Consider the following 20,003-nt stretch of genomic DNA (forward strand, 5'->3'; position numbering starts at 1 on the left):
GGCCTGTCTGATTGGACGTAGCACGGACGGGGCGGCGCTTCCAGGGCGCCGCGGGCGGGCGGAGTCTCGCGCGTGGGCGGGGCCTCGCGTGTGGCCCGCAGGCCGAGGCGCTGTCCGCTGTGGGGCCCTGGCGCCGCCCGCTGCTCCCTGCGGTGGGCGACGATGCGGACGCCTTCCCGTTCCCTGCTTTTAACCCGAGGGTTTTCTGTCTTTTCCCCCTGGTTCTGGTAATCGAAGCCAGGACCCAGGACGTTGCACTTTATAGAAGCAGGCACGCCCCGAGAGCGTGTCTGCTTGCAGCCGGGCATCCAGCGCGCTGCCCAGCGCCCGGCCCGACCCTCCAGCGCCCGGCCGCCGTGCCTCTCCCTCCGCTCACCGCCCCGATCCTCCAGGGCCCGGCCGCCGGGCCTCCCCCTCCCCCCCCCCCCCCCCCCCCCCACTGCCCCGATCCTCCAGCGCCTGGCCGCCGGGCCTCTCCCTCCGCTCACCGCTGCCCAGCGCCCGGCCCGACCCTCCAGCGCCCGGCCGCCGGGCCTCTCTCTCCGCTCACTGCCCCGACCCTACAGCGCTCACGCCTTCTCCAACGAAATCACATTCAGGCAATAACAGGGCCTGGCGCTGTGGCTCACGACTGTCATCCCAACTACTCAGGAGGACCAGGGTTCAAAGCCAGCCCGGGCAGGAAAGGCCATGAGACTCTGATCTCCAATAAATCACCAGAAAACCAGAAGTGGCGCTGTGGCTCAAGTGGTAGAGCGCTCGCCTTGAGCTGAAGAGCTGAGGGACAGCGTCCAGGCCTAGAGTTCAAGCCCATGACCCACAATTGCCGTACCCCCACCATGCAAACACACAAACCCTTGTTATCCCCCCTCTTAATTACACAAAAAGATTTGAAGTCGGGCGCCGCTGGCTCACGCCTGTAATCCTAGCTACTCAGGAGGCTGAGATCTGAGAATCGCGGTTCAAAGCCAGCCCGGGCAACTGTGAGACTCCTATCTCCAATAAACCACTAAAAAACTGGAAGTGGCGCTGTAGCTCAAGTGGTAGAGCGCTCGCCTTGAGCTGAAGAGCTGAGGGACAGAGTTCAAGCCCCATGACCGACAAAAAAAAAATTTGAGAGCCTAGAGTGGTGGTGCAGAAGGGGCCTGAGTTCAAAGTCAGCCTGAGCGACAAGGCGAGTTCCAGGCCGTCCTGAGCTACACATACACAGAGAGACCGTCCCACACGTATACACTGTATGTGCATCTATGCATATCACGAGCTCACACTTCTGGGTGTGCAGTAATTGTGTGACTACCACCACCATCCAGGCGCAGAGCGCTTCCCTTCCCAGCCCCTGCTTGTGGGCTCTCGTCCTTGGCCGTGACCCCTGGCCACCCCATCAGGTGGCTTTGCCTCTTTCAGTGTTACACACTGGCACAGACAGCCCCTGCCTCCCCCCCACCCCAGCCCAGGGGGGCAGGGGGATGAGATTCATCCTCTGCACAGTGTCCCAAGCTGTGGGCCCTGACATTTATCCTCTGAGCGCAGCTGACCAATGGGGATGGCTCCAGCTTTGAAAACTTATTGAAATGAGCAGCTATAGACATTTGCTAATGGGCTTTTGTATGAACAAGGCTTTGTATTTCTCTTGGGTAAATACCTAGGGGAGGGAATGGTAGATTATATGGTATTTGCTTAAGCTTTGTAAGAAACAGCCAAACTGTTTTCTAAAGAAGTTGCATGTTGCCAGGCACCGGTGGCCCATTCCTATATCCTAGCCATTCAGGATGCTGAGATCTGAGGATCACTGAAGCCAGCCCAAGTAGGAATCTCAACCAGCACAAGGCCAGAAGCAAAGGTATGGCTCAAGTGGCACAGTACCACTTGGGTGGATAAAGCTGACAGAGCCTAGGCTCTGAGTTCAAGCCCCAGCACCGGGACACACATAAAAAAATGTTACTTATCACACTTGCACCACACAGGATAAGTTCCAGTCACTCCAGGGCCCCTGAGCACATGGTATTGCCGGGGTTTTGTTGTGTTTTTCCCCCCCTAGTTGTACTAATAGGTGCATAGTTGTATCCCACTTGACTTTCAGCGGTTTTTCTTCAGTGACATTGAGAATCTGTGTGCTCATCTGCCAGGTGTCCATGTATCTTCATGTCTGTTCCTGTCTTTTACCCATTTTTTTCTCAGAAATAAATGATTGTGGGTCTGTTCCTGAATGGCCTATACCAGCACTGATTTAGCTTTCCACCAACATCAGACTGTGAGTAGTTGAGCTTGTAAGAAATAAGCTCATGACTTGCACATTTGTAAGCTTGTTATTCTCTTTTAAAAATCCAGCAGGGGAAGGCGGCTCAGCGGTACAGAGCTTGTCTCACATGCATAGAGCCCTGGGTTCCATTCCTCAGCACCACACAAACTAAAAAGGCCAGAGTGGTAGAATGCTCGCCTTGAGCTGAAGAGCTAAGGATAGTGCCCAGGCCTAGAGTTCAGGCCCACGACCGGCCGAAATAAAAGAAAAAAATCTGAAGAAAGAATTCAAAGAGGACATTAGGAAACGGAAAGACCTTCCATGTTCATGGATAGGTAGAATCAATATTGTGAAGATGGCAATACTACCAAAAAAGATACAGAAATTCAATGCAATTCCCATCAAAAACCCCAATGATGTTCTTTACCAAGATAGAGAAAACAACCCAAAAATGCATATGGAATAATAAAAGACCTAGAATAACCAAAGCAATTCTAGGCAAAAAAAAAAAAAATACAAGTAGTATCACAATACCAGATATCCTAATACCAGACCTCAAACTCTACGACAGCGCCATAATAACAAAAACAGTTTAGTATTGGCTTAAGATCAATGGAGCTGGATGTAGGTGGCTCATGCCTCCTGTAATCCTAGCTACTCAGGAGGCTGAGATCTGAGGATTGTGGTTCATAGCCAGCACAGGAAGGAAAGTCCTTGAGACTCTTATCTCCAATAAGCCACTTAGAAAACTGGAGGTGGCGCTGTGGCTCAAGTGGTAGAGCGCTCGCCTTGAGCTGAAGAGCTGAGGGACAGTGCCCAGGCCCAGAATTCAAGCCCACAACCAAAGGGGAAAAAAAAGATCAATGGAATAGACTAGAAGATCCACTTATAGTCATCTGATATTTGATATGGGAACCAAAGACATACAGTGGGGAAAAAAATAGGCTCTTCAACAATTGGGTGTTGGAAAAACTGGGCAGCCCTATGCAGAAAACTAAAAGTGGATCCTTGTTTGTCACCACGCATGATATCAATTCAAAGCGGATCAAAGACCTCAATGTCAGACCTGAAATTTTTAAACTACTGTAAGAAAGATTAGGAGAAACGTTAAAACTTATAGATACAGGCAGAAACTTCTTCGATGGAGTCCCAGGGGCACAACAGATAGTCACTAAACTAGAAAGACAGCCAACCAACCAGAAGAGCAGCAGTATATGACAAAGGCCTAATATCCCATATATACGAGGAGCTCAAGAAACTAACCCCTCCCAAACCTAATACACCAATCATTAAGTGGGCAAGGGAGCTAAAGACAGACTTCTCAGAAGAAGACATAAGAATGGAAAGGAAACACACAAGGCAATGCTTATCTTCCCAGCCATGAAGGTAAGATTCCATCTCACCCCAGTAAGACTGGCCAACTTTGTGAATTTGAACAACAAATGCTGGCGGGGACGTGGGAAAAAAGAACTCTACTACATGGTTGGCGGGAATGTAAAGTAGTGCAACCACTCCAGAAAGCAATCTGGAGGTTCCTCAAAAAACTAGACCTTCTCTAGACCCAGCCATAGCACTCCTGGGCATCTACCCTGAGCATCATGAGCCAGGGTGTGATAAAGATACCTGTACATCCATGTTCACTGCTGCACTACTCACTGAAAGGATCCATCACATCCATGCCAGGGGACCACTCAGAGGCAGGCAGGTACAGGAGGAAGACTATAACAAGGTTTATTAGAGGAGCCATATTTCCCCTAGAGCGCGAGTGCATGGCGACCTCCACTATCTAGGTAGCAGCAGGGTCTGGGGGTAGGAAGTGAGGTAGATGGGGCTCAGGTGGGAATGGGCGGAGAGAGGCAGGGGCCAGCTGTATGTGGGAACTCCGGGGCAGGGAGGAGCTCAGGTGTGGGTGCAGGGGAGGACAAAGGTGGGCATATGCTTACATTCACAATAGCGAAGATATGCCAACAACCCAGGTGCCACACAACAGAGGAGTGGATCCAAAAAATGTGGTACCTATGCACAATGGAATTTTACACAGCCATTAAAAAGAATAAAATGGTGTCACTTGCAGGGCAACAGATGGAACTAGAATTAATCATCTTAAGTGAGGTAAGCCAAGCTCAGAGAGAAATGGTGCATGTTCATTCTGATACATGAAAGTTAGATCTAAAACACACTGGCAGGTGATAAATTACACAGGATTCTAGATATTCACAGTGAGACCGAAAGAGGATACTCAGCGAGAAACACGAAGGCACAATGCTCAAGTGCCTCTTCGTATTTACGTAAAATAATGCTCATACTGAAACAGACTCCTAAAGATACGGAAAGAAGACTCTCTGTTTTCTTTACCTTATGTGCAGAGTATTTATGTGTATGTCTTCGGGAGGGTGGGGGCAGAGAACTCAAGGGAAAAGGGTGAAAAAATGCCACAGTAGAGCTCTCTGGACGTAGATGAAAGTTAACTGTACAACTCGTGGGTAGAGATGGGAGGGAGGGAAGAGGGAAGGAACAAGACACTGTACACCCAAGCAAGGCGCCGGTGGCTCACGCTGTCATCCCAGCTACTCAGGAGGCTGAGATCTGAAGATCCCGGTTCAAAGCCAGCCCAGGCAGGAATGTCCGTGAGACTTGTGTCCAATTAACCACCAGAAAACCAGAAGTGGCGCTGTGGCTTAAGTGGTAGAGTGCTCACCTCGAGCTGAAGAGCTCAGGGACTGGGCCTACGCTCCCATGGACCAAAAAAAAAACCACTGTACAAAAGGAAATGTACTAATTCCCTGACTCATGCACATCACCTCTATAGTAATAAATTACTCTTTCAACGCCCAGCAGAGGGGCTGGGGATGCAGGCAGCTCAGGGGCACTGCTGAAAACGAAATGGCAAGCCAGGCACCTATAGCTCATGCCTGTGATACTCAGGAGGCAGAGACCTGAGGATCTCGGTTTGAAACCAGCACAGAAAAGAAAGTCTGTGAGACTCTGATCTCCAATTAACCACCAAAAACACTGCAAGTAGAGTTGTGGTTCCTGTGGCAGAACATTAGTAGACTTGAGCAAAAGAAACTCAGGGACACCACCCAGACCTGGAGTTCAAGCCCCAAGACTGGCAAGAAAAGAAAAAAACAAACTACTACCTAGCGGAGACTTTGATGAGGTCACCTTCCACCTGCAGCCATGTTGGGACATGTCACCTCCACCTGTGGCCCTGGCTGTACTCCCCAGTGGTGGGTTCTCTCTCTTGTCCTGGGCAGCAGTCACGCAAATGCTCCCAGTCAGGGATCCGAGCACTCTCCTGCCCGCAAGGGCGGCCAGGCAGTACCAGAGGAGCGCCGTGTTACCAGTCGGGAAGCGGTCCTGAGTGTGCCTGCCAAGCACATCTGAAATGCAGACAAAGAAGGAAGCGCACGGTCCAGCCTCTGTAAACGCGGTTTATTGGGCCTTTCCCCGTCTGCAGGAGGTGGCTGTGGCCATGGGAGGGTCACGCAGGGACCTGACCCCCCCCCCCCCCCCACATGCTGAGGACTGTGGCTCAGCTGCCACCACATCCCTGGAGGGGAGGGAGGGTCTGAGGTAAAAGCCAAGGCCAGCGCTTGTGACCATGGCCTGCCTGTGGCTGCTGCACAAAGTCAAGTCCAAGATGTGTCTGGCAAGACTGGGGCAGTGGGGGTGGGGGGAGTGGACGGGGATCGAGGTAGCCCTGGAGTCCTCTCCCGGCTCAGGGCCCCCGGAGAGCCCAGCAGCCCGGGTCAAGGGGCTGTGGCGTGTAGTGTGCCAGGTAAAGCTGAGCCCTCCTCAGGTGGTCTCCAGCAGCAGGCAGCCAGCCAGAGGCCCCCCGCCCTTGGTGGGAAGGGGCCGCCGCCTGGGGGCCCGTCAGGAAGCCGACCCCCGCCCCCCGCCCCCTGGGCCCGGCTGGCTCCCTCCCACTTCTAGCAGCTCGGAGGTGGCCTGGGGCTGGCCAGGTGAGGCACCGAGGCCTCGGGAAGGGGCTGGGGTGGGGCAGGAGTCAGCCAGCGGGCAGCTGAGAGCCACTCCTGGGCGGGCGGGCGGGCGCTGTGGGCGAGGGGCCGGGAGGGGCCTGAGAATGAGAAGGCCGGCGTGCAGCCAGGCCCACACCATCACATGTTTAAGAACGCAAAAGCTGACGGCTCTGAGCCCAGGTGCTCTGGGGCTGCTTCTCCGGGGGCCGCCGTCTGAGGGGAGCTGGGGGCTGGGCGGGGCTCCCCCATGGCCACCCCAGACCCCAGCAGACGGGGACGTGCCACCAGCTCCATGCCAGCAAATAGGGAACCATGGCTCCAGGGGCCCTTGGCGGTGGCTCCATCCCCTGGGCCCGACCCAGTCTTGCTGGGGACACTGGGGATGGGGAGGGGGCAGTTGTCTGGGGGTGGGGTGGGGGCAGGGCTCGGAGGCAAGATGGGGGTGGAGCCCAATGGCTGGAGGAAGACATGGCCCCCAGGAGGCGGCGCAGGGTCTGTCAACAGGTCAGACAGGCCTTGGACAGCAGCCAGGGGGCTGGGCTGGGCGAGGGGCTCGGGGGCCGGGGCCCGTTGTCCGCAGGAGGCCTCCAGGTACCGCAGGATCTGTAAGGAAGGAGGAGGCCGTGTGAGGAGCCACTGGGACGCGCCCTGTGGTCAGGCCTGCCGGCACTGCCACCACACAGAGGACCCAGGGCCCCCCGACTGGGGCTGGAGATGAAGGAAGCAGTGTGGCGTGGTGCATCTCATCACCACAAATTCCGGACACACGTGTCCCTGCAGCGGGCTGCTCATGCCCCTGGGAGTCATGCCCAGGGTGAGCTAGAGGCGGAGATGCGGAAGGGGCAGGGTGGGAACCACGGCTGGGGCAGCCGGGGCAGCCTCTGCCATTCCCAGGCCCCGGCGCACGCAGGCCTGGCTGCTGCACACCTTGGTGGCCTTGCTGGTCACGGGTCCTGGGCTGCCGGCACTGAGCTCCCGAAGGTGCTGCTGGGCGAGGAGGAGGATGCGCTCCTGGGGCAGGAGGTCGGCGCTAGCAAGGGAGGCGACGGCACACAGGGATCTCTACGGGGGCAGGGGGAGGAGGGGAACAGGGGGACAGAGAATCAATGACTGGACACTGCCCCACCCTCGCTGCGAGGCCCTTCTGGGAGCCCCACGCACACCTCCTCTCTCCTGGCGGGGAGAGCACACAGCGGTCCTCTCCCTACTGCCCTTCCCAGGGTGGCCCCCAGCCAGCCAGGGGACCCGCCCTGCACTCAGTTGGCACACTGCCAACAAGGCATACTCCCGACGTACACCGTACACAGATGAACGAACACATGAACGAATGAACACACACACACACACACACACACACACACACACACACACACACACACACACACACAGAGCAGGCCCACTCTCCAGCCCTTACCATCTGCTCGCCCTCACTGGCCTGGCCTAGCTGGCAGAGGAGCAGCTCCAGCACCGCCTCACAGTTGAGCAGGCCACACCTGTGCCAGGGAGGGGATGTGTGGGTAGGGCAGCCACAGACCCGTCCTCCCTCCCTCCTGCCCGTCCCGGGGTGGCAGCCCCGGGCACCGCGGCGGGCGGCTCACTCTCTGAGGAAGTGCTGCGTCTCCTCCCGGCTCAGGAAGGCACGTGGCCCTTGTGCCACGGCCCTCACCAGGCTCAGCTCCTGCTGGCAGTCACTCGGGGCCACGGCCTCGGCCCTGGCAGAAACACGGCTGGGTAGAGGCGGCTGGCCGCTGCGTGTGCGGCTGTGCGGCACCGGCCTCCCCCTCCCCCGCCGGGGGGCCCCGGGGCCAGGGAGGGAGACATCCTGTCCTGCTCACCGTTCCGCCAGGCTGCCTAGCTCCCGGCCGGCCGCTGAGTAGCTGTCGCTGCCACACCGACTGCCAGAGTCTGAGGCCCTGCTCAGGTCACTGGTCCGGGAGGAATTCTGGGAGCTGGGGCTGCTGTCCAGTTCCTCCCAGCCCCCTCCGGCCTGCCCAGGTTGGTGTCTCACAGCTGGGAGAGAGGGGGAGCAGGTGAGCGCTCTGGAGCTCAGGGCTGGCCTCTTTCCTGCCTCCCTGGACGAGAGACTGGGACTGAGCCCTGAACTGAGCATGGGCGGCCTCCTAAGCAGACTCCAAAATCTCCCTGACTTGTGTGTACCAGTCCTGGGGCTTGAACTCAGGGCCTGGGTGCGGTCCCTGAGCTTTTGTGCTCAAGGCTAGCACTCCATCACTTGAACCACAGATCATGTTTGCCTTTTTTGGTAATTAATTGGAGATAAGAGTCTCACAGACTGGGCTGGCTTCAAACCTCAGACCTCAGACCTCAGCCTCCTAGGTACGCAGGATTACAGGTGGAAGCCACCAGTACCTGACTGGCTTATTGCTTCTTGATTTTCCCACGCCACTCCCCCTGCCCTGAGCTGGGCCGTGGCGCTGGCTGGGTGAGGCGGCCCTGACCATTTGCCTCTGTGCCCCATGAGTGACATGAAGGAAGACCAGACCCAAGGGAAGGGCCCTCACCTCCATACCTCGAGCCCCTGGAAGCAGGCTCCGGGCAGGGGGGTGACGGTGGCCGGCTGGAGGCGTCACAGCAGGCTGGTAGGTGTCGCTCCGTGGCAGAGGTCTCTGTGCAGCAAGCTCAGGCCCAGGGCGCACAGCTTTGGCCACCACCTCCGCAGCTCTCTGGACAGTGGCCAGAATGGCCTCGCCCGCAGAGCCTGTGCCCAGAAGGAAGGGCTGGCATCAGCGCCTGGGCCTCCCCACTGACTGTCCCCACGTTCCTCACAATGGAGGCGTGTCCCCCCCCAAGTGCGAAGGAGATCGGATCACACTACAGGGCAGAGAGCCCCTTGCAGGTCCTCAGTCTCTTCTGGAAGCTTCCTGGAACCCTCTGTTTTAGTACTTCTGGGCACTCAACTCACAGCAGTTAAGGCCCGGGCATCCTGAAACTTGTTCTGAGAAAGAGCGTCTTTGCCTTCGCTTAAAGGCTCAGGCCAGGGAAGGAATGCCCCCAACCAAAGTCAGCCAAAGCCCTCAGAGCCATGACCAGACCGCCTGTACCAAAGTCTGACCTCCAGCCCTGGAGCAAGGCTGGGGTCACTTGGAAGCTACTGCAGATGGCCATGCACACCCTTAACCATCAGCCTCTGGGGGTGCTGCTCCAGCCTGCCAGCACAACTCCCACTTGCGGCCGCTCTACTCTTACTCTGTTCCAGACTGCCACTTCACCCGTCTAGCAGGGCGACCGACACCCAGATGCCATGTCTCAGCCTAGCTCCTCTTACCTGTCTGTGAAGAGGCCTGTCCACACCCATCCAGCCTTCCTCTCAGCTGGACAGACAGAGTGGCAGTGGGAACTCAGGAAGGAGGGTGGGAAATGCAGCTTGGGGGGTGGGGAGAGGGGACGGCCCTTCCAATCCCTGTTCCCCAGCCATGTTGAGCCCCGCAAAGGCCCTCACTCCTTACCTGCTCGGCCCGGCTCCTTACTGTAGCCAAAACCCTGCAGGGCGCTGTGAGGCCTGGCCTGGGAGCCCATGCCTGGGGAAGGACACAGTGTCAGCGCAGGCCCGCCCCTTCCCAGGACACTGGCAGAGGGAGAGGCCCATGATGGGCTGGCCGTGGTCATGGGGGTCTTGTACCTGCGGGGGGAGGGGCCCTGGGTGACTGGGAGGGCGGGAGTGGCAGCAGAACGTCAGAGAATAAGGTGCTACCCAGGTCCTAGACAAGAAAGAAGCCCTCAGCGACCCACGGTCCTGTCCCCTGCCGCTCTGCTGTCGTCCAGCCACGGGGGCTGTGGCTTGCAGCCAGGGGCAGGGCCAGCACAGGGAGCATTCCAGCACAGGCCCCCTGTGCTGCAGGACCAGACTCACCTGGGCAGCCGCCCGCACCTTCTGGTACAAGCTGTTCCCATGAAGAGGGTCTGGGGGCCCTGCAAACACTTCAAGGCAGAGAAGGTAGAATGGGGCCAGGGCTGGACACAAACACGGCTGGCTGCCCCCCCGCCCCCAGGGCTGCCCCAACAGGGCAGTCCCTTCCCCCATGGCTGACCCGGGCCCCCTCCCTTGGGACCCTATGTAGAGCCTCGGGCCCCTTCACCTCCCACAGTGCTGAGTCCATCAGTGGCCGTTGGCAGCGCCTGTCCCCCAGAGCTGAGCCAGCTTGCCGCCCAGCTCACCCCACCCGAGCCAGGACTCCCGACTGCTCTCTTTGGCCCACTCCTCTAACCAACATAAACTTTTAGAGCCTTCCCTGGATGGATAGGGAAAACCGTGATCTCTACCAAAGCCCAAGCACTTGGTTCTCAGCTCAGCCTCCCTCTGTTGAAAAGCTACGGTCTGGCAGTTCACGATTTCTGTATCCCAGCCAACTGTCTCCAAGCTTTGTCTGCGTGGATTTCCCTCTCCACCCCTGCACAAACCCATATAGACAGCTTCCTCTCTCTACAGTTCCCTCCCCGGGCGCCCCTGGGCACACCTTTATCACTCACCTCCCACCCCCTACCTGTGGCTTCTTGGATGAAGGCTGAGTTGCGTTTGAGGATGAGTAGGAAGGAGGATGAGCCGTGGCCACACAGGTAGAGCAAGATCTTTAGCACCTGGGGAATTGGCAGGTTCGCAGGCGTGGCAAGGCCCAGCCACCCGCCGCCGTCCGGGCTGCATATCCACCCCTGTAGCCTGGCCGCTTACCAGCAGCAGCTGGAGCCCAACAGGGCCACTCCAGAACTCACCTTGAGTTTCACGTGGCCAGAGCTGCTGTCCAGGCGGTTCAGGAGGTACTCCAGCAGGCACTGGCTGCTGCCCAGGGACTCGTGGGAGATTTCTGGGACATGCTCCGGTTAGGGAAGGAGCAAGCTGATGCTAGGCCACTCCAAGGCACACTGGCAGCGAGCAGTCTGCCTGCCTGCTGCCCTTGGTCTCCTTGGGCTACCCCCTCTGCAGGTACCTACCACAGGCCTCGTTTCAGGAACACTGGGCCCCAAGCATGGCACTGCTCTTTCTGAGCAGAGCCCATACCCAGTTCCTACGGTAAAGGAGCCCTGGATGGCCCTGGCATAGCAGGGCTCCTGGCAACGGGCATGCTGTACCAGGGCCCCTGACATCCTCTCCCCGCCATGCCAGAAACACCGAGGAAGGATACTCGCAATCTCTTCAAAGAGGTAGCCAGGACACGGGATGTCATCATCTGATGTTCCCTTCAGGAGAATAGGGAGCTGTGAGGGAACAAGAGCCACTAACAATTACCACCTAGCACAGCCACCAGAGATGATGGCATGAGCAGAAAAACCAGGACCACCAGCCTGGCAGCAGGCACCTTCCTGAGAACAGCCCAAGTTTCACATCCGGGCAACGTCATAGATGTACGGGCTTACGTGACTAGCACGGTGTTGCAAATAATGTAGTTTATGGCTCTGAAAACTGGAAACAGCCAGGTACCCATGCTGAGATATTGAGGATTGGGTTTTGAAGCCAGCCCAGCCTAGGCAGGCAAAACTGAGAAACAGCCAACGGACACGCAAAAGTGGGGTGTAGCTTGCGTGGTAAAACACCAGCTGTGAGCGGACAAAGTCAAATGAGTGAGGCCCCGAGGCCAGTTCTAGTTCGGGCAAAAAGAAACCCAGCGAGACGCTTGTCCTCACGGTCTGGTATTTCCCACACAGTGTGTGTGGGGGGGGGGGGGGTCCAGCAATGCTTAAACTTGAAAATGGTGGGGGGGAGGCGTCGGGTGACGAACCCGGGCTGGGCCAGTCAGGTGGATCCCGCGCCCCACGGGGGGCCCCGGCGCAGCCACACCGGCTACCGGCCGGGCACGCCCGGGCCCCGGGGGAGGGTCCGGCCCACGCCGGCCGCCGCCCCGAGCGCCCCACGCGGAGCCCCGCGGAGGTGGGCTTCCCCGGGCCTCGGCCGGCTGGCGGCGTCCGCGCTCCCGGGCGCGTCTCCAGGCCTCGAGGCTCTCCCTCCGGCCTCCGGGAGCGCGGGGCCGCTCCAGTCCCTCCGCTCCCTCGCCGAGCTCGGCCGTTCCCGCAGCTCCAGCGCGGTCCCCGGGCGCCGGGCTGGCCTCACTCACCCGGTGCAGGAAGCTCAGACGGTCCCGGAGCGGCGGCGCGGCCGCCATGGTCCGGGTCACCTCCCGGCCGCCCCACTTCCGCCAGGCCCAGGCTCTCCAATCACCGCGCGACCCTAGCCCCGCCGACCAATCACCCGCTGGGGAGGGACCCAAGTTTGGCTTCGAGGGCAGTTTGAGTATGAACCAATCCGAACTCGAGGAACAGAGACAGACAAGCAAGAGAGCCAATTGTACGACTCAGAGCAGGCAACGCAGGCCAACCAGGAAGATCAGGAAAGATTACGGGCGGAAGTGCTCGCCGTTCAAGCGTTGGACGCCGGAAGAGGAGGGACCCAATATGGCGGAGCCCACGGGTGCCAGAAAGGGCCGGTCATGTCTGGGAACGGAGCTGTGTGGGGGCGTGTGCGGACTCGCATGCGCGCCTTCCCCGAGCACTTGGCGGCCTGCGGGGCCCAAGTAAGAAGCCGCGGGCGGGGCCGCGCCTGCGTGGGTCGGCGGCGTGGGAGAAGGACGGGCGGGAGCCGGCGCGGAGGCGGGGGCCGGGGCGGGGGTCGGGGTCGGGGCCGGGGCCGGGGTGGGGGCCGGGGCGGGGGCCGGGGCCGGGGCGGGGGCCGGGGCGGGGGCCGGGGCCGGGGCGGGGGCCGGGGCGGGGGCCGGGGCCGGGGCGGGGGCCGGGGTCGGGGCCGGGGCGGGGGTCGGGGCCGGGGCCGGGGCCGGGGCGGGGGCCGGGGCGGGGGCCGGGGCCGGGGCGGGGGCCGGGGCGGGGGTCGGGGCCGGGGCGGGGGCCGGGGCGGGGGCCGGGGCGGGGGCCGGGGCCGGGGCGGGGGCCGGGGCCGGGGCCGGGGTCGGGGCCGGGGCGGGGGTCGGGGCCGGGGCGGGGGTCGGGGGCGGGGGCCGGGGCGGGGGCCGGGGCCGGGGCCGGGGCCGGGGCGGGGGTCGGGGCCGGGGCGGGGGCCGGGGTGGGGGCCGGGGCGGGGGCCGGGGCCGGGGCGGGGGCCGGGGCGGGGGCCGGGGCCGGGGCGGGGGTCGGGGCCGGGGCGGGGGCCGGGGCGGGGGCCGGGGCGGGGGCCGGGGCCGGGGCGGGGGCCGGGGCGGGGGCCGGGGCGGGGGTCGGGGCCGGGGCGGGGGCCGGGGTCGGGGCCGGGGCCGGGGTCGGGGCCGGGGCGGGGGTCGGGGCCGGGGCCGGGGCGGGGGCCGGGGTCGGGGCCGGGGCCGGGGCCGGGGTCGGGGCGGGGGCCGGGGTCGGGGCCGGGGCCGGGGCGGGGGTCGGGGGCGGGGGCTGGGGCGGGGGTCGGGGGTCGGGGGCCGGGGCCGGGGCCGGGGCCGGGGTCGGGGCCCGGGCCCTGACCGCGCCGTCTCCCCGCAGGCCGCAGCCTACGGCAAGTGCGTGCAGGCCTCCACCGCCCCGGGCGGCCGCCTCAACAAGGACCTCTGCGCACGGGAGTTCGAGGCCCTGCGCAGGTGCTTCTCGGCCGCGGTAGGTGACGCGCCGCCGCCCCTGCGGGCGCCCGGTGGTCCTGCCCGGCGGCCCTCGCCGAGGGGCCGAGGAGAGCCCGAGGTCTCCACGGCGCGGCCCCAGCGCTGGGAACGGCCCCCGGCCCCGGCCCTCGCCGCGCCCCGCAGTGTGTGCTGCTGCCTGAGCGGGCTGGTGGAGCTAGCTGTAGAGAATGTTCCAGAACAGGACCGGGAGGAGCCGATAGTGGGGAACCCGTGTTCCCAAGCAGCTGCGTTGCTCTTGACCCCGTGGACTCACGGGGAATTGGAACTCCGGGTGGGAAGCGGTTCTGGGTCTGCCCCACAGTGTCCGTTCTGCACACACGCACTCGTTTCCCAGAATCCTAACTTCAAGTAAGTTAATGAACCAATGCCGCCTCCCTCGTGGCAGCCCCGCCACCCCTGCCGGCGCCTGGCACAATCTCCACCCAGCCCCCGGGGCCCCTGCCACACACCAGCTCCCAAGTTTTCTGTGAGATACACGGTAGAATGTGGTAGTTTTTTTTACTATTAAGTCATAACTTGGGAAGTGACCATTCAGATGAAATGCTTTATTTTTCAGGCTGAGAAGGCCCTGATGGGAGGCTCTTAGGAAGAACCTTAGCTCTGGTCCTCACATCCACCACTGCCCATGGGCTGGGCACAATGCCTCATATTGATGGCGCACACGGATGCTCTTGGGGCTGAAAGGAGGTGTGAGCAGTGGCGTGCTTGGGTGTTTTCCAGTGTTGTATATGTAAGCATCTAAGTCAGATTAAAATGTGAGTGAACCAGCAGTGGAATTCTATTAAATCTTTCATTTCAAGCGTTTTATACATAGTGTACACGGCAGGTCTAGGCTGTGGAGCTCCGCCCCCGGGGCACTGCTTCACCAGAAGTATCTACTCTAAAGAAGCTGTGCCTCTAACTTGACAGCCAGGCCCAGGGCACCCCGAAGATGGAAGCCCAGCCACCACAAAAGGGGAGCCGGTTGCGAGGGAGACCTGAGCTTGGGCAGGACTTGGCTGGACTAAAGCAGCCAAGTGCTCGGCTGCCAAGAGCGCCCTACTGCGCCAGCCCCTTCCATGTGCAGAAGGCACCCCTGCGCTGCAGCCTCTGCCTGCGCCAAAGCCGAGGTACGCCCCTCCTGGCTCTGCTCCCCACGTCCCACAGGTTACACAGGTCCGACATGGAGTGTGCTCCTCACCAGCGTGGCTGTGCCCCTGCGTCATGCTGCACTGTGTGCCACCTGCTGGGCACCACAGGGACTACTCCGTCTCTGAGTCTCCTCAGGGTGGTGGTCCTGCTGTTTCTGGGAGGCAATCCGCTTGGAAACGTGGCTTCCAGGACAGTGGAAGTCAGCCACTGTAGAGGCTCTGGAATGGCTAGGTCCCACTGGGCAGGGCAGTGGTGGGTTTTAGGGGACCATTTCTGGCTTCATCCTGGGCTGAGCTGCCACCACTGTGGTAACCAATAGAGGGGTTGCCCAGGAACAACTGTCTCAGAAGCACTAAGTGTCCCTAAATTTGCCTGGAATTCAACCCGGGACCAAGTCTCATGGCACAGACTTCCGTGTTCTGACCAAGTGTCAGCCACGCTGGCCACACCGGTCAGGCCACTGGTGATTTGTCTGTGCTTCCACCCCCATCCCAGGTACAGCAGTCTTCTCCTGGCGCAGCCCAGGCCTCCAACCTTGTCTCAGGCCTCTGGAGCCACTTTCAGCCCCTCAACCAAATTTCCTCCCGATCCTCTGGTGACTTGCTCCCACCCTCTCTGTCCTCGGGCTGCCTCCCCAGCCGATGGGTTCTGTGTGGGACTGCTCCTGCATATCTGTCTGTCCATCTGGGCTGCCCAGCAGAATACTGAAACTGGCAAGTTGCAAAGAACAGAAATGTATTTCTCAGTCTGGACTCTGGAAGTCCAAGGTCCTGTGCTGGTGTCTGCTGCATCCGGGGGCGGTAAGGCTAAAACACAGTGCTGAAGGCTGTGAGCATCCTATGGGCCCCTTGCCACCAGTGAGGGTGAGGATGGAGGCTGAGGTCCACCTCTGCACCCAGAGCAGTGCTGAATGTCGGGCCATATCAACCTGACAGCAAATGTCCTGGCCCCAACTAAGGAAGTTCTCCAAAGCTGCCGCATGCAGTGGCACACTGCTGGCCAGGCTCCGGTGTCCCTATGCCCCTCATCTACAGCAGAGGCAGGCACCACGAGCAGTAGCCTACGTCACCATGACCCGGCCCTGGGGCTGCCAAGGGGGCAGCTGTTTTGTAGGTGGCTCACTGGGGGGGCCAGCCTATGAATGCTGGCCTGGCCACCAGGTGTCACAAGACCAAACATCTGGCCATACACAGCCACACCAGGACTCCAGAGCACGTCCACACGTGGGGTCTTTCCAGGCCCCTCATGGCAGGGCCTGGGGTGCACTCAGGGAAGGGAACAGGCTAGGCTCCTCCCGTCTGTCTCACCATTGCCTCTTCTGGACCAACAGATGACAAAGCGTACCCTCCCTGTCTGCCAGAGATGGCAAACCCATGCTCTCCTGCTGTGGTACCTGGAGTAAGGCTGCCGCGCGCACTGGCGGGGGGGGGGGGGGGGGGGGGCGGCGGCAACTCCGGCTGCCTGGCTCCTCCGTCTCAGGCGGGCCCATGCAAGCATGGGCGTGAAGGAAGCCTGCTGTGCTCACAGGAGGCACAGCCCCCACCCCACAGCAAGGCTGCCCAGTCGGCGGGTCTTTCCCAGCCGTGATGATTCCCCCCTCCTCCCCCCCCCACACCTTCCAGAACCAACTCAGGGCTTTTCCTTCAGGTCACCTCTGTTCCAACTTGACTCACAAGTGTAAATGGTCTTTTACTTTTTTTTTTTTTAATTTATAATCAATTTCAAAAAATGGACCTCAGGGGGAGACACACCCTGTGTCCACCCAAGGCATCAGGCCACCCCCTGGGCCTCGAGCAGCACCCCTAGACGCGGGGATGGGGGCGGTGCTTACGGAGGTCTCCTGCAGCAGCACGGAGAATGTGGAGATGACTCTTGAGGAACGAGAGGCAGGCTGGAACACAGCTTCCCGCAGAGGGCATGAGTTGGATTAACCCTTCGGCCAGTGGGGCAGAGGTCAGTGAGAAGTACGGCTGGTCTGCGAGCGGGCCTTGGGCGGGCAGTCTGCGTGTCGGTGTTGGCCAGCTGGCTGCAGGGCCCGCGGGAGCCCCGGCCGCAGAGCGCCGGAGGGCTCGGAGGAAGTGCTGCCGACATCGTGTGGTGGGGCCTCACGAGTCCCCCGCTGACAGGACGGCAGCCAGCAGCCCAGCACGGCGGCATGGCTGTGCTCAGGCCTCCTCCAGGGCCCCTGGCAGCTGCTTCATCTGCCTGCTGTGGACCACCTGCAGCGCGGCCCCCGCGGCCTGGCGGAGCTGGGCATCCAGGGCTCCGCGGAGGTCATTCACCTGGACGTCAGGCAGGGGGTTAAAGCTGATGATGACCCCATCCCTGGGGGCCGGCTCCCCCCGGGGGCCAGAGGCAACGTCCCGCCGCCGTCTCCGGAGGTCAGCACCGGCTTGCACTTTCAGGTCTCTGTTGGGTTTGGCATTGTCTGGCTTCTGACCCCCAAGGACAGCTAGTCTAGGCCCAGGCTCGGGGTCTGGGTCTGGCCTCTGAACGGGCTCTCGGAGGGCGGCGTCCTCCCTTGCTCTCTGCTGCTGGTGAGGAGCAGGTGCGCGGTCCCCTCCGGGAGCCTCTTTTCTCGCCTCTGGGGGACTATCCTGGTCCTTACTGGAGACGGCCTGGGGTTCCTGCTGACCCAACACAGCCTGGGACTCAGGGGCCATTCCTGCTGGTCCATGAGACGGGCCCACCACAGGCCCCAGGTCTCGGCTCGACTGCCTCCGCTTCACTGGAGTATCCCCAGCCTGCCCACCAGTTCCTGCTCCTGGCCGGTCAGCTCCAGCGGCGGCCACTTCCTTTTCAGAACGCTTCCTTTCTTGGGAACCTCCACCAACGCCGTTCAGGCCCAACTTGGGGACTTCCTCAGCCAGGTGCTTCTCCAGGATCCCAGGTGCCCTAGGAGGGTCCGGCCTGGGCCCTGGCTCCAAGTCCTTCATAGTGTCCACCACCTTGGGCACGGCGTCCTTCTGGTCCCTCCGCTTGGGCTGAGGCTGGGCTGCTTGGGGCTCTGAATCAGAGCCACCACCAGGCCGCTCCTTGGCCTCCACCATGGAATCCTGGCCCAATTCTTGGAGTGGCGTGGGGTGACCCCCAGGACCTCCAAGCATAGACTGCACAGGCTGCGGAGAGGCGTCCTCCACCATGTCCCCCGCAGGCCCCTCCTGGACCACCTCCTGTCCTTTGGGCACAACTACCCCAGGCTCGGGCTGCATGTCTGCTGCAAAGGAACATGGCCATCGGTTTAGTATGCAAATGGACGCAGATGGCTGTTCCAAGGACTCCCTGCCCACAGGTGAGAATCCTGGATCCAGATAGAAAGACAGCCTCTACACCTTCAGGCCACTGAGCCTCAGACCCGACCCCTGGAGACATGCTTCAACTCAGTACCTGCCCAGCCCACAGGCCCTGCCTACCCGGCTTGGACTTGTCCTCTTCCTCGTCCTGCCTCTGCTGGCGGATCTCCTTGTGTTGCTCCTCGATCACAGCCAGCAGCTTCTCCTGCTGGTCCAGGAGGCGCTTCTGCTGCACCTGCTGCTCTTTGATCACCTGCAGCAGGACGGCATGGTCTAGCATCTCCACTCGGCCAGCCTCTGGAGAGAACACATCCGGTCAAGATGCCTGGCTGCTGGATGCCCGTGCAGAATGACAGTGTGACAATGCCAACAGTCACCCGTGAAACCCACACACGCTATCTCTGCCAGCATACAGCAAGACAGTCGGCAGAGGCTGGAGGCCCCAGGGCAGGGCCCTGGCCGGCAGCTGCCCTGCCTGCCTCGGCTCAGATCCACACACAGATCCCCACAACCTGCCGGCTGCTGGCTACAAAGGCACGTCCAGAGAAGACCGAGGGGAGGAACATGCCAGGTTAGTCCCAACCCCACGTTTCACACATTCAGTTGGTACTTTAAGGTTTCCTCCAAGGTGAGAATAAACTTGAGTCTTCACTACTCAGGAGGCTGAGATCTGAGGATCTCATTTCAAAGCCAGCCCAGGCAGCAAAGTCTGAGGTGCTGATCTCCAATTCACCACCAACCAGGAGTGGCTCAAGGGATAGAGCGCTAGCCTGGAGTGAAAAAGCTAAGGGATCGTGAGAGCCCAGGCCCTGAGTTCAGGCTCCAGGAAGTCCATGTTAAGGAGAGGGTAACAGGCAGGAGAGCGGGGCCATGGGTGCGGCCCAGGCAGCTGTCAGCATGCTCTTAGCTGGAAGGGGACCCCACATCTCAGCAAGCTGCAGAGCAGCTGCAAAGAGTGGCTTCGTGTCTCAGCCAGCTGCAGTGGACAGCTGGTTTTTCCCTACTAACCCTGGGGCAGATCCATGGATTGTGTAAGTTTTCCAGTATACTCAACTTTTAGATTAGGAATCTTAGTGAGATGAAGGTAGGAATAGGAGTAAAAGCCTGAAGGAGGAGCTTTCTGTGAACGGCAAGCTTTGACACCTGAGCACGCGCCCTGGGGGCTGAGCAGCGTCCTCCCAGTGGTCTGTGGGCCCCCTGGACGTGCGCCTGGCAGGTGGGGCTGAGGAGGCCAGTGACGGGGAGGCCAGGGCTGAGCCCCACGCACCGACAGAATGCCCAGAGGGCAGGCCCGCCCGGCCCACGGAGCCCCCACGGAGGGCTCCACCTCCACAGGCCACACCTCACTCTGGCCGCCCGTGGGTTCAGGTCGCGTGGTCATGCTGCGCCACCTCCACAGAGAGGCCCCACAGAAGCCGCCCCTCACACGGGCTTCGTTCTGAGAAGGGCAGGAAAGGCGCCATGTCCAGCCGGAAGCCACAGGGGACGGCTTGTGGAACAGCATGGAGGTGACAGGTGTCCTGGCCAGGGCCACAGGGTGGGGGCAGGGCGGGCACCACCGCATGCCAAGGATGTGACAAACCCAGGCCACACACAGCAGCAGGGGCATGCAACCGGCGGACAGACCTCACATGGCCGTCCTCAAGAGAGCAAAGCCACGGGAGGGCCGAGGAGGACCTTGGCACTTGTCAGGGACAGGCCTGAGCAGGCACGCGCCCATGCGGGGCCCTCGCTGGACAGTGCACCACGCTGTGACTGCACCACCAACCCCCACAAACACGCTCTTCGCTTCCAT

The 20,003-nt window shown here is 61.0% G+C and overlaps 4 protein-coding genes across 5 annotated transcripts in view; 2 read left to right on the forward strand and 2 right to left on the reverse strand.

Moving 5' to 3' along the window:
- Nucleotides 1-20,003, forward strand: part of Baiap2 (BAR/IMD domain containing adaptor protein 2) — a 164,335-nt gene that overhangs the window by 141,927 nt on the left and 2,405 nt on the right. The window lies entirely within an intron of this gene.
- On the reverse strand, nt 6,361-12,349 carry Tepsin (TEPSIN adaptor related protein complex 4 accessory protein). The gene is made up of 13 exons (XM_042669970.1): nt 12,285-12,349; nt 11,358-11,430; nt 10,948-11,039; nt 10,722-10,815; nt 10,091-10,158; nt 9,860-9,938; nt 9,687-9,758; nt 8,750-8,938; nt 8,058-8,232; nt 7,821-7,934; nt 7,637-7,715; nt 7,150-7,284; nt 6,361-6,825 (listed from the first exon to the last, which is right to left on the reverse strand). Exons 1-13 carry the CDS (start codon nt 12,330-12,332, stop codon nt 6,361-6,363), a joined length of 1,683 nt encoding a protein of 560 aa, XP_042525904.1. The 5' UTR covers nt 12,333-12,349.
- On the forward strand, nt 12,608-14,554 carry Ndufaf8 (NADH:ubiquinone oxidoreductase complex assembly factor 8). Its single transcript, XM_042669980.1, has 3 exons — nt 12,608-12,740; nt 13,651-13,761; nt 14,341-14,554. The coding sequence occupies exons 1-3, from the start codon at nt 12,657-12,659 to the stop codon at nt 14,368-14,370; spliced, it is 225 nt and encodes a 74-aa protein (XP_042525914.1). The 5' UTR covers nt 12,608-12,656; the 3' UTR covers nt 14,371-14,554.
- The window catches only part of Slc38a10 (solute carrier family 38 member 10), a 44,270-nt gene continuing 40,864 nt past the window's right edge, over nt 16,598-20,003 (reverse strand). The window contains exons 15-16 of one of the 2 annotated variants that reach the window (XM_042669968.1): nt 18,329-18,505; nt 16,598-18,129 (exon numbers count right to left, since the gene is read on the reverse strand). In XM_042669968.1, coding sequence (XP_042525902.1) covers nt 17,081-18,129; nt 18,329-18,505 — 1,226 coding nt within the window. In that variant the 3' untranslated portion in view covers nt 16,598-17,080. Of the gene's footprint in view, nt 18,133-18,328; nt 18,506-20,003 lie in introns of both variants that reach the window. The other variant, XM_042669967.1, reaches the window with a different exon arrangement.

Source organism: Dipodomys spectabilis, unplaced genomic scaffold (genome assembly GCF_019054845.1).
Source record: "Dipodomys spectabilis isolate Male_0828 unplaced genomic scaffold, ASM1905484v1 ptg000512l, whole genome shotgun sequence".
Taxonomy (NCBI): Eukaryota; Metazoa; Chordata; class Mammalia; order Rodentia; family Heteromyidae; genus Dipodomys; species Dipodomys spectabilis.

What these genes read in the sequence shown, in the direction of transcription:
- Tepsin (XM_042669970.1), bottom strand. Translation starts at nt 12,332, where the DNA reads ATGGCGGCCGCGCCGCCGCTCCGGGACCGTCTGAGCTTCCTGCACCGG. An exon ending in CTTCATCCAAGAAGCCACAG is followed by an intron (nt 10,159 to 10,721) that starts GTAGGGGGTGGG and finishes TCTGCCTTGAAG; the next exon opens with TGTTTGCAGGGCCCCCAGAC. An exon ending in CTAGGCAGCCTGGCGGAACG is followed by an intron (nt 7,935 to 8,057) that starts GTGAGCAGGACA and finishes TGTTTCTGCCAG; the next exon opens with GGCCGAGGCCGTGGCCCCGA.
- Ndufaf8 (XM_042669980.1), top strand. Translation starts at nt 12,657, where the DNA reads ATGTCTGGGAACGGAGCTGTGTGGGGGCGTGTGCGGACTCGCATGCGC. An exon ending in TGGCGGCCTGCGGGGCCCAA is followed by an intron (nt 12,741 to 13,650) that starts GTAAGAAGCCGC and finishes GTCTCCCCGCAG; the next exon opens with GCCGCAGCCTACGGCAAGTG. An exon ending in GCAGGTGCTTCTCGGCCGCG is followed by an intron (nt 13,762 to 14,340) that starts GTAGGTGACGCG and finishes TTTATTTTTCAG; the next exon opens with GCTGAGAAGGCCCTGATGGG.